The sequence below is a fragment of the Amphibalanus amphitrite genome, unplaced genomic scaffold (assembly GCF_019059575.1).
Source record: "Amphibalanus amphitrite isolate SeventyFive unplaced genomic scaffold, NRLGWU_Aamphi_draft 000212F_arrow, whole genome shotgun sequence".
Taxonomy (NCBI): domain Eukaryota; kingdom Metazoa; phylum Arthropoda; class Thecostraca; order Balanomorpha; family Balanidae; genus Amphibalanus; species Amphibalanus amphitrite.
In genome coordinates this window covers 93,154-106,047 of record NW_024881707.1, presented here as the reverse complement: position 1 = coordinate 106,047, position 12,894 = coordinate 93,154, and the positions used below count along the sequence as shown (strand labels likewise).

Below are 12,894 nucleotides of genomic sequence, written 5' to 3'. Positions count from 1 at the left end.
CCCACGCGGTCACCGATCATGCCACCTCCCTCCAGCTGCAGCCGTCCTGGGGACGGGGTCGGCGGCGGGGGCAGCCTCGCATGGCGGGGGCGGCGGGGGCGGCTGGAGGAGGGTGGCATCCGTCACCGGCCCAATACTGTGTGGGCGGCAGCGGGCCACTGGCCGCCCTCCACTGCCCGCGCCCCGCGCGCTCCAGCAGCGGCCCGCTCGGCCGCCGGCTCGTTGCCTTCATTGCAGACGGGCCTGACCTTGGCTAGGCCAGCGGTGGCAGCGCGCACCAGCGACGCACCAATAGGCGGCGTCGCAGCGGCGCCGCGGCGCGCCGCGCCTCGCCGCAGTCGGAGCACAGTCGCCGTCACGGGAGGGTCAGTCGTGTTCCAGCGCCGGCGCCGCCCCGCCCCTGTGACTCATTGCCGGCGTGGTGCGCTGTTGGACGCTGTGGCACGCTGCAGGCCGATCAGTGACCGGTGACGGGCGGGCGCACTGCTGCCTAGGACCTGCCGCGGAGAGCTCCGGTGCTCGGACGTGCTCCAGTGAACTCAGGCGTGCTCCGACGTGTCTCAGCGTGCTCTTACGTCAACATCACCCCCGGGCGTGCTCTGTGAGCGGTCGTCTCGTTCCGTGTGCCTTTCCGTACCGCCGTACCGCCTCAAACGACCCGAGCATGTCCGTGCCCGGATACCACATGGTGAGCGCCCTCCAGGCCAAAGACTCGCGCTGGCTCCAACTCGAGGTATGCCGCGAGTTTCAGCGCAACAAGTGCAGCCGCAGCGACGCCGAGTGCAAGTTCGCGCACCCCGTGCCGCACGTAGAGGTGCAGAACGGAAAGGTGACCGCCTGCTTCGACTCAATCAAGGTAGGTTTGTATCGCGCGCGCTCGGGCGAGTGGCGTCCCCGGCAGGGCGGCGGGCGTGGCGGCGGACCGGGCGGGGCGGGGCGGGGTGCGGTACAGCGGGGATGGGGGAGGGGCGTGCGTGGAATGGGTGTCAGTTTCACAGGTGCGCGGACCTGACACCCCGCCGAGTGTATGCGACATGCGTGCCTTTGTCCTGACAAATGCGTGGGCAGGCCTGTGATGGGTGAGGGCGGACTCAGAGAGAGAGCCGAAAGAGAGAGAGAGAGAGAGAGAGAGAGAGAGAGAGAGAGAGAGAGAGAGAGAGAGGAGAGAGAGAGAGAGGAAAAAAAGAGACGGAGGTAGGGAGGGAGAGGGAGCGAGGATCTAACATGAAACAATTTGTACAGATTTATTTGTGACACAATCCACTAAATAGCCCAAAACTTAGGTATGTTAGGTACATAGCGGCGCTGCAGGAAAAACATGCGTTCAAATTTGTTCTCAAGTCAGCTATGCTGATCCATCTTCATTCTTGTCATTTTGCATCATTCATTCAATGGCTGAACATTGAATAACCAACCCCGCATTCTTTCTCGTGCCTATCATTCGACATGCGGCCGTAAGTGTTGGCCAATGCGACGAAACTCTGCATGCACATCAATATACGTAGTGAGTCTCCGGAGGCGCCTCATTCGCTGCCTTTCCAGGAACGAGGCCCATGTTCGGCGGCGGCAGTGCCGAGTTCCATGCGCATTGTCTATGAAAGTCACGCCTGTGAGCCATTACAATGCGGAATGAATAGTTCATGCTGTGCGATAGCAGACGGTTAGAAGGCTTTTGGTGAATGGCGATAACGAAGAGCCGCATAAAGCCTGTACTCAATCAAAGAATATGGGCAGTTCAATTCACTGGATTATTTTTTACTGATTTCAATATTGTATTATTAGGTACATCAGTGTTAAAGGAAACGTATGCATTTTTATAGACTGCACATGTCTTTCTGGTTGCTTTCTGTTCTATTTCAATTCTTATAGCTTACTGGAGCAGCAATAAGCCAATGTACCTATCGCTGTTTTTTTTTTTGTATATTTTTTGGCCACCTTCAATTAAAGAAGCAGAGATAAAGGTCCGTCTATACCTACAAATCATTTTGATTTGCATCAGATACTCTCGTTTGCCCGTTTCTTTATAGTAATGTAAATGGTAAAAGATTAATGCAAAAAAATGGGCTGAAGACAGTTTAAACTCACCGGCTCTGGTGCAAATACATTCTTCCGTGTCTCCCGTCAAGACACTTGCTCAGCGCGTGTGTATTTTGAGTCCAGTACTCGTGAGTCTGAATAAAGAACGACTAATTTGCATTCATTCTCCTCCGTGGATTGGTCAATAGGGCGGCACAGCTGACGGTCCCACTGGAATCGGCTGGCTGGGGCTGACTGGCGTGTCTTGGCCCAACTAAAAACAGCTGGGAGTCGCCGCTGGAGTGACGTCTGTCTGCCAAACAACACTTCTCCGGCCTGTCGGTGGCAGAGCATCTCTGGGCGCGTCGACTCGGTCTGACGGGGTCCTCACTCAGCCAGCGGGTCCTTCGGTCCCGCTCTCAGAGTCTGGATGAGGTGGGGCGCCGTTTTACAGCGGGGTCTGGCTGCGGTCTGTCGGACGATCCGGGTCGTCTACAGCCTGCAGGGAGACAATTTGGAAACGAGAGGTCATTTCATCCGCTGGTCGCTGGATCGATAGTTGATTATTTGAATGTTTGGCATCCGGTTTTGCGTAACTACTTATGCTGAATGATGTTTGGTATTTCACCAAATATTGCCGTTAGAAAAGGAATATCTTCTTGCATATGTACTAGTGGTGTCAATCGGTTACCAAAATTTCGGTATACCGATACCGAACCAATACCGATTCGGTATTCGGTATTATATACCAAAAGCATTTGGTACTTTGTCGGTATCATGAAAATCAACTACTGTCATAAAATATTTGAAAGCATTTTTGATTAACCTTCTGAACTCAAATTTGATTTTGCTAAATGACACTGGATGAAGAAAAATGGCAATCATGACACATTTCTCCCAAATGCATGATGTCCTAACAAATGGGCAAACACATCAACTGTAATATCAAATACATCAGTCTACCAATGTTAAATGGCAACTTATCAGTGTTAGCAAATTCCAATACCATGAGGATAATTATCCTACAAAGAAAGCCAATGTGCAAGACATAAACATGAATTAATGTTTAACTCACTGTATGCTGGAAAACATCCTTAAACTACCTTTCTCAAAATTTCCAAAGCATTTAATAGCAACAAATTTGACTTTGTTTTGAGGAGTCTGTGATTGATCTTGACCTTGTCTTCCTCTCCATTTTACTGCAATGCAATTACATTATCCAAAACCCTGTTTAATACAGCACTAGCTTCACCATTATCATCTAATATTTAAGGCAGCATTTGTCACTTCATCATCACCCGCATCACCCCACAAATCTTCAACTTCGCTCAACTTCAGGACGACGGTGAAAACAGGGCGCCTGGGGCGATTTGATCAAGGTTCGTGAAATTTACACGTGACGTTTGGCATATAGAAGGCCCATGGAGTGGGAGAAGTTCCAAATGTCACGTGACTAATATGCCCTCCGGCGCCCTGTTTTCACCGGCGTCCCAACTTCAAAAAGCCTTGTAGTGAGCGATGCTGTCATGATCCTGTGGATAATTTATTTTCTTCAATTAGTGTTCTCTTTCCTGCTCTCTCAACAGATACAGATCGCTAGCAATTTAATCATAAGCACTCATAAAATATAATTGGCTTTTGCTTGACTCGCACACAGCAGTTTCAAAACTGAACACATCTAAAAACATTTCAATGTCGCAGCTGCGCCAGGCTGAGGAACCGATATAGCTCAAAAACTAATTGAAAATAATTGAACAACTATGTTTTTTTGGTACTTCATTTTTCAGCAAAAGTGGCCTACAACTTTCTTGAATTAATTTTAAGATGTCAAAATTTATACAAGGAATTTCGATTTAAGTGGACTTAAGCAAAAAAGAAAAGAAAAATTTTATTTTATACAGTTAAATCATTAATGCAAATGGCCGCCGCCTGTAAGGCCGCCATTATGGAAGAGATGACACGTGACGAGTGTCAATGCTTCCGTAAAATTATGGACATTTTACTTAGATTTCATCGCGATATCATTACAGTGGTGTCTGCTATCTATCAGTGTGCCTCGTAAGTAATTATTTATCAAGTTTTGTTGTGTTACACATTTGTTTATGAAGAAAAATTGGCTGCGTCAGTATCGTCACCAATCACCATGCTACTTGGGTTTAACTGTAGGTATCATGGGCTTTGTTTACATTAATGGTGTAGCCAGCCCAAGGTGTAGCCCATCATTGTCAATTGGGTCACCACTTTTGGATCATGATAACACACTTAAAGGGACCCTCCCACCTTAACATTAGTTTTGAGTTGAGATAGCCAAGTTTGCGGCCAGGCTCAGAAACCACCATTTATCCTGGTCGCAACCCCCGCAGCTTTATGGTGTTCAAGAAATTTCTTCCCTTTACTTGCAGGGTGGGACCAGCGTGGTCCCTATCTCTTAACCATTACGGGAATCTGATGACGTCATCAGGCTTTCGAACGTCCGTTAAATGTTTGACTAAAACGTTTTGTAGCACGCGGTGGTATATGCTGCGTTGCGCGCAACAAATGCCGCACTTTTAAATAAAGTCGCCAGGAACAGCGGAGATTCCAAAAAGTAAACAAAAGTAAAAGTCTAATATCTTGAAAACCGGTGAATATTTTTCGATGAAATTTGGTAGATATTCGTTTTTGCTCTTTCTGAACCGAGCGACATCACTTTCATGCCAATTCATTAACTTTTTTGAAGGTGGGAGGGTCCCTTTAACCCTGTCTTGACCGGACTTGAAATGAATGACTTGAATTGAAAGAAGGTTTGATGGTTCAGGCATGGACAAGATTCAGGGTTCAAGTTATTTTCCTAACACCTCATGCAGTTGACTTGAATCCACATTCCAGTAAAATAACTGACCTGAATATTTGTTAATAATTACAAAATAAGTTATAAATGTTTTTTTTTTGCAATGCAAATGATTAAGAGATTGCCTGATTTGTTTTTGTTACCTTATTTCAAAGTATTAGGTACCTTTCAAGGCTTATCATATGTCTTGAGAAAGTTTGAAGCATTTGTTTGATAATTCCCTGATTTCGGTATCTAGTCGGTATTTCCCCCTGTTTCTGAAAATCGGTTCGGTTTTGGTATACTCTCAGTGGTTTTGGTCGGTATCGGTTTGGTATTGGTTTCCAAAATTTCTGAAATTGACATCACTAATATGTACCCTGAAAGTAGTGTATGCCGCCTCATGTGCTGGCACGTAAGCTCTTTCGGTCCAGTTTTGTGCTTCTCACTGGTTTAGAACATGGGCGAAGGTAAGGCAGGCTGAGTCAACCTATCAATATTTTAGTCACAGGAGGTACATTTCCGGTCGAGCCACTCCCTCAGAAAGTAGTTGTGCGAATTCGGACATGTTCTATTTAAGTCGCATTCATACTGCACATTGCTGTTTTGTTGTGTCCAGCATTGTTCTTATAAACAAGTTCAGAGATAACCGAAGGCTTCTGTTGGTGCAGCCGTGCGCCTCTGCCTTTTACACCTATTGGCTACTATTGTCCCACGCACTGTTACGTCACAGCCCGATCAACTCGTGCGCCAAATAAGGCACTGTTTTCCCTACGAGCAGCAGTTTTAGGGCGTTTCTCGATCTTCGATCGTTCTTGCGTTGGCGCTGAACGCGATCCCTTGTCTGACTTTCATGTAGACATCAGTCTTTGACGTTTTACGTGGGAGTCGCCCCATGTAGAGGCTACTTTGCACGCCCGCTGAGGAGGCTACACGACAGTGTGGGCGGCGCCCCACGAGGAGAGGACGCCGATGTGTGCGGCCGCCCTCGCCGCGGCCGGACTAACGGCCAGTTGCTGCGTCTGTGAATGAGGCTGTGTGTCATGGCTGGCGCGGAAATACCAGGCACGTCTGGACCAGTCTCCTGGGCCAGACCTGGCTTACACAACAACTCCGCGGGTCAGCGTCGGGTCAGACGGTGCCGATCCCGGGTCAGCCCGCGCCGATCCCGGGGAGTCGATAAGGTGGCGTGGGGGAGTGCCGGGGCCGGGCAGATCCTGGTGGGTCAATAGTGACGAGCTGAGGGCGCGGTCTGTGTCCCATTAAAAATAATCAATATCGCCACGTTTCGCTATCCCGTTTGGTGGACCACTTAATTGGCTACCCGATGAAGTTTTCGGCGCGTTCGAGTGAAACTAAGGATAGCACAAAATCGACACGCTGCTGGTCCCCCATTAGCCAGCTACTGCTCTAAATATGCTTTACCAGACGTCGTCAGTAGACCTCTTCTCATTGCGCCCACTCAGCAGTAGCATCTATCGTGTGTGTCCCGGTGCCGTGGGGGCCCACAGGGGCTCGCGTTAGCCGCCAGTTAGTCGCCAGGCCGATCTACGTCTCTGCACGGTCAGTGTGGCGCGGAGCTGGTCCGTGCCTGCCACACTGTGGGGTTTCCTGTCGCCTCCGGCCTCTCCGACAGGCGGCATCGACTGCCAGGCGCCAGACTTGTCTGCTGTGACAGCTGCAGACCGCCTCGGAATGCCGCCCTCTGTGAAATAAAGACGAGCCTTGTCGATCGGTCAACCGGCACCCGTTGCTAGGGACAACAGTGTAACTCGGTGGTGTCTTACTTTATCTATTTTTAATTCTCGTGACACTTCGGTCCGAGTGGTGGTGTGTCAACTTTGGTGACCACTTTCACATAAACGCAGTTTTTAATATCATAATATAGATCTGTCTTGTAACAATTCCGTTAGCTCATCAGTTCTGCATTATTTCGTATTGTAGGCACTTCGATCTCCATGGTGCAGGCTACAGATCGTGTGTTTGACTCGGTCCAAGCAAGTTTCAGCCCGTCGATGTGCTGAGCTAACCCTCTTCGTCTGCCTGCCGTCTGTCTGGTCTGACTCCTTATTGCGAACACTCCCCGTAGTCGGCTAGCCTGGCCCCTGGGCGATGTCCGTCAAGAAGGCTGTCATTGGCTCCAGGACTTCAGACTCCATCAAAGCTGTAGCAGCTGTGAAACGCGTCCCGGTCTTCATCTCGCGGCTTCCACCTGGTACTGGAGAGGAGGCCGTGAGGAAGTACGCCATGGAGCAGACTGGTGCTGATGATGTGAAGGTGCTTCGACTGAAAACAAGGTACGATACCTATGAATCATATAGGCTTGACATTTTGAACCCATCCTGTGATGACGTCCTGGATCCAGACCTCTGGGCGCTGGGTCTTGTGATCCGCCGGTTCTTCTCGAGTCGTCAATCATCGGACAGTAGTACATCAGCACCACCTGAGAACATTCGCCCGGCTGGGTCGGGTGCGCACTACTAAGGTAGTGATCCTGACTCTGGTTGTTGTTTACTTAAATCAAACGTGTCACCATGTTACGAGTCAGCTCATATAACTGCAAATCTTCTAAACGTAATGCAGTTGGAATCAAGAAGTTGTGTGATATCTCGGATGTTGTATTCCTGCAGGAACACTGGTTATTTCCTCAAGAACTTACCCTTTTGAATAATGTTCACAATGATTTCATGTCTTTTGCCACTTCATCCATTGACCCGTGTGACCGTGTAATTCTGGGTAGGCCGTATGGAGGTGTTGCCGTCCTGTGGAGGAGTAAGCTGGCTCCGCGGGTAAGACCTATCTCCTTTGATGACGACAGAATTATGGGATTAGAATGTAATTTAGGTGGCCACAAACTGCTTCTCGTTGGGGTTTATCTTCCGTATGACTCGAGACAAAACTTTGATCAATACGTGTACTATCTAGCTAAGCTCAAAGGAATCATCGATGATTTTGACTCACCCAATGTCTGCATTGTAGGCGACTTTAATGCTGACATCATCAAGCAATCTGACTTTGGAATTGAACTTGAATCATTCTGTCATGAGGCAGACTTACGCATTGCTGATGTGTTGTTATTGCCCCAGAGTTCAATCACTCATACTAATGATGGCAGTTGCACAGAATCTTGGATTGACCACATAGTCTGTACAAAGAGTCTTTACTCTCTCGTTCGTGCTGTTAGGGTTGATGTGTCGATTATGAGTTCTGACCACTTCCCAGTGTGCTGTGATCTGGAAATCATGACCACCGATCCTATCCCGGATTCACACGAGGCTGCTGAATCTGATCCTAGGTGGGTAGTTGATTGGTCTTCTGTTGACGAACTTGGTCTGAACAACTTTGCTATGGCTGCGAGGGAGCAATTGTCTAATATTGACGTACCTTTTGAGGCTATATTCTGTGCTGCCACTGACTGTAGTGTAGCCCACAGAGAGGCTATCAATAGTTATTATGAAGCGATAATTGATGCTATTAAGAGTGCTACTCTTACTACTGTGGCCAAACGAGCGCATGGTAGCCGTAAGCGAACAATCCCAGGTTGGACCGAGTTTGTGGAGGAGAAACACACCTTGTTCGGTGATGTTTACTCCCTTTGGTCCCTGGTTGGAAAGCCCCGTCAGGGCTACATCTACAGTCAGTTGCGAATGGCTAGGTCACAATTCAAGTATGCGCTTCGTTTTTGTCTTAAGAATGAGAAAGAGCTGCGAGCAAAATCACTAGCTGATAAATTTGCTAAAAACCCGCGCGACTTAGCAACTTTTTGGAAAGAAGTTCGTAAGCTTAACGCTGATCCGCCACTGGCCCAGTCTATTGGAAGCGTCAGTGGAGAGAAAAATATAGCGAACATGTGGAAGGATCACTTTGCTGATATTCTGAATAGTGTTGATGGCGATGACTGTAAAGAAGGTGTTCTGAATCAGCTTCGTAATGATGGTGAAGGTGCTGATATGTTCTCGGTTCCTAAGGTTTTAGAATCGATCCATGAGCTGTCGTCAGGTCGCTCTCCAGGTTGTGACAGTCTATCTGCTGAACATTTTAAGTTTGCGGGTGTTCCATGTGCTACGCATCTATCGTTATGTTTCTCGATGATGGTGAGACATGGCGTCTTGCCTCCTTCTTTGTCGAAGGTGATACTTCGCCCTATTGTGAAAGATCGGACAGGCAAATTGACTGATAAGGATAACTATAGGCCAATAGCTTTGGCCACGGTGAGCTCTAAAATACTGGAGCGGGTCATACTCACTCGATGTAAAGCAAGTCTTCTCACTAGCGATCATCAGTTTGGATTTAAGGAGGGCCACTCTACCGATATGGCTGTGTATGCGTTAAAAGAAATTGTGGACCACTATTTGCGCAATAGGAGTGCAGTCTTTGTCTGTTTTCTGGACGCTAGAAAGGCGTTTGATCGCGTGAACCATTGGACTCTATTTGATAAGCTGTTGAGTAGGGGAATGGATAATAGCGTTGTAAGGCTCCTCGTTCGGTGGCGAGACTCACAGAGGTATCATGTGCTTTGGGGTAAAACCCTCTCTGAGGAGTTCTCTGTGACGAATGGCGTAAGGCAAGGCGGGATACTCTCTCCGTACCTGTTTAATGCTTATACCGACCAGCTGTCAGAAAAATTGGACTTGAGTGGTGTAGGATGTCACTATCTGGGGAGTATAAACCACCTATATTATGCGGATGACATGGTGCTCCTATCCCCTACGCCACAGGGTCTGCAAAAAATGGTTGACATTTGTCATTTGTGCTGACTATGCAGGGAATCATGATATTGTGTTCAATACCAAGAAATCAGTGTGTATGTCGATTCTGCCTCCACTGTTTCGAAATATGATCCTGCCTGATATTGTGCTGTGTGGAAATGTTCTAGCTTATGTTGATCAGTACAAATATCTTGGCTTCCACATCACCAGCAGCCCCAAGAAAACTGATGATCTGGAAATCCAATATCAGTATCGTCTTCTTTGTTGTCGGGCAAACTCCCTGATCAGGAAATTTGCAATGTGCTCATATAATGTAAAACGGTACTTATACTCTACGTATTGTTCTAATGTACATGGTGTGCATCTGTGGCATTCTTATCGCTCTTCTGTGTCAAGGAAATTTGCTGTTTGTTTCAACAATGCAGCTAGAATGTTCTTTGGTTATCATCGTTTCTGTAGTGCGTCCGACATGTTTGTGAATGAAAGAATCGATAACTTTATGGCGATGTATCGAAAGGCCGTATATGGATTCATGACTCGCCTGAGCCAGACGGACAACCGAATCGTATCCTCCCTATATGAAAGTGATCTGGCATGTTATTCATCGATTCGGAGAGCGTGGTGCTCTGCCCTGTACAGTGGTACAATTTTGATGTGATGTGACTGGTACTGGACCTCGAGTCTGTCAAATACAGTTATCTCTCTCTCTCTCTCTCTCTCTCTCTCTCTCTCTCTCTCTCTCTCTCTCTCTCTCTCTCTCTCTCTCTCTCTCTCTCTCTCTCTCTCAATACAGCCCATATTCAGCCCAGATTCAGCCCGGATTCAGCCCAGATTCGGGACACCTCCGATCAAGCTGAAACTCGCACACAATGTAGGCCATGACATGTCCAATCCACAGTCCAAGTCATTCGGCGGCACTCCCAGCCGTTTGACCTACAGAGGTCAGCAAAGGTCACGTGGCCCAAATTTGCACAGCAGATTGTGGCCCACCCAGTAGAGCTAGAGCGCTAAAAATGGCACCAATCGGCTCGCCAGCATCTAATCTTACTTTCCCAACACTCATTTGACCTCTCAAGGTCATGCGATGACCTAAGGTCATTTGTGGTCTATGTCGAAAATACACTTGCACAGCAGTTTTCGAGTAGAGGGATTGACCGAATTCCAAATCAAAGCACATCATAGGGTAGCCCATAAGCCGTAGTAACTTTCCTTCAAAACCGCTTCTCGATATGTGACCCCGTTTGACCTCGGCAGGTCAAAATGTGCAAATAAACGACACTCCATACGTCGCAGCCCGGATTCAGCCCAGATTCGGGACATCTCCGATCAAGCTGAAAATCGCATACAATGTAGGTGCTGACATGCCCAATCCACAGTCCGAGTCATTCGGTGGCACTCCAAGCCGTTCGACCTACAGAGGTCAGCAAAGGTCACGTGGCCCAAATTTGCACAGCAGATTGTGGCCCACCCAGTAGAGCTAGAGCGCTAAAAATGGCACCAATCGACTCGCCAGCATCTAATCTTACTTTCCCATCACTCATTTGACCTCTCAAGGTCATGCGATGACCTAAGGTCATTTGTGGGCTATGTCGAAAATACATTGCACAGCAGTTTTCGAGAAGAGGAATTGACCGAATTCCAAATCAAAGCACATCATCGGGTAGCTTATAAGCCGTAGTAACTTTCCCTAAAACCGCTTTTCGATATGTGACCCCGTTTGACCTCGGCAGGTCAAAATGTGCAAATAAACGACACTCCATACGTCGCAGCCCGGATTCAGCCCAGATTCGGGACATCTCCGATCAAGCTGAAAATCGCACACAATTTAGGTCCTGACATGCCCAATCCACAGTCCGAGTCATTTGGTGGCACTCCCAGCCGTTTGACCTACAGAGGTCAGCAAAGGTCACGTGGCCCAAATTTGCACAGAAGATTGTAGCCCACCCAGTAGAGCTAGAGCGCTAGAAATGGCACCAATTGACTCGCCAGCATCTAATCTTACTTTCCCAACACTCATTTGACCTCTCAAGGTCATGCGATGACCTAAGGTCATTTGTGGGCTATGTCGAAAATAAACTTGCACAGCAGTTTTCGAGTAGAGGGATTGACCGAATTCCAAATCAAAGCACATCATAGGGTAGCTCATAGGCCGTAGTAACTTCTCTTCAAAACCGCTTCTCGATATGTGACCCCGTGTGACCTCGGCAGGTCAAAATGTGCAAATAAACGACACTCCATACGTCGCAGCCCGGATTCAGCCCAGATTCAGGACACCTCCGATCAAACTGAAACTCGCACATAATGTAGGCCATGACATGCTCAATCCACAGTCCAAGTCATTCGGCGGCACTCCCAGTTGTTTGACCTACAGAGGTCAGCAAAGGTCACGTGGCCCAAATTTGCACAGCAGATTGTGGCCCACCCAGTAGAGCTAGAGCGCTATAAATGGCACCAATCGACTCGCCAGCCTCTAGTCTTACTTCCCCAACACCCATTTGACCTCTCAAGGTCATGTGATGACCTAAGGTCATTTGTGGGCTATGTCGAAAATATACTTGCACAGCAGTTTTCGAGTAGAGGAATTGACCGAACTCCAAATCAAAGCACATCATCGGGTAGCCCATAGGCCGTAGTAACTTTCCGTAAAAACCGCTTTTCGATATGTGACCCCGTTTGACCTCGGCAGGTCAAAATGTGCAAATAAACGATACTCCATACGTCGCAGCCCGGATTCAGCCCAGATTCGGGACACCTCTGATCAGGCTGAAACTCGCACACAATGTAGGCCATGACATGCCCAATCCACAGTCCAAGTCATTTGGCGGCACTCCCACCCGTTTGACCTACAGAGGTCAGCAAAGGTCACGTGGCCCAAATTTGCACAGCAGATTGTGGCCCACCCAGTAGAGCTAGAGCGCTAAAAATGGCACCAATCGACTCGCCAGCATCTAATCTTACTTTCCCAACACTCATTTGACCTCTCAAGGTCATGCGATGACCTAAGGTCATTTGTGGGCTATGTCGAAAATACACTTGCACAGCAGTTTTCGAGTAGAGGAATTGACCGAACTCCAAATCAAAGCACATCATCGGGTAGCCCATAGGCCGTAGTAACTTTCCCTAAAACCGCTTTTCGATATGTGACCCCGTTTGACCTCGGCAGGTCAAAATGTGCAAATAAACGATACTCCATACGTCGCAGCCCGGATTCAGCCCAGATTCGGGACACCTCTGATCAAGCTGAAACTCGCACACAATGTAGGCCATGACATGCCCAATCCACAGTCCAAGTCATTCGGCGGCACTCTCAGCCGTTTGATCTACAGAGGTCAGCAAAGGTCACGTGGCCCAAATTTGCAC

The 12,894-nt window shown here is 48.2% G+C and overlaps 1 protein-coding gene across 3 annotated transcripts in view; it reads left to right on the top strand.

The window, feature by feature from the left end:
- Positions 1-317: 317 nt before the first annotated feature.
- The window catches only part of LOC122385252 (protein muscleblind-like), a 52,652-nt gene continuing 40,075 nt past the window's right edge, over positions 318-12,894 (top strand). The window contains exon 1 of one of the 3 annotated variants that reach the window (XM_043373388.1): positions 318-856. In XM_043373388.1, coding sequence (XP_043229323.1) covers positions 665-856 — 192 coding nt within the window. In that variant the 5' untranslated portion in view covers positions 318-664. The remainder of the gene's footprint in view (positions 857-12,894) is intronic. The other 2 variants (XM_043373390.1, XM_043373389.1) reach the window with 2 other exon arrangements.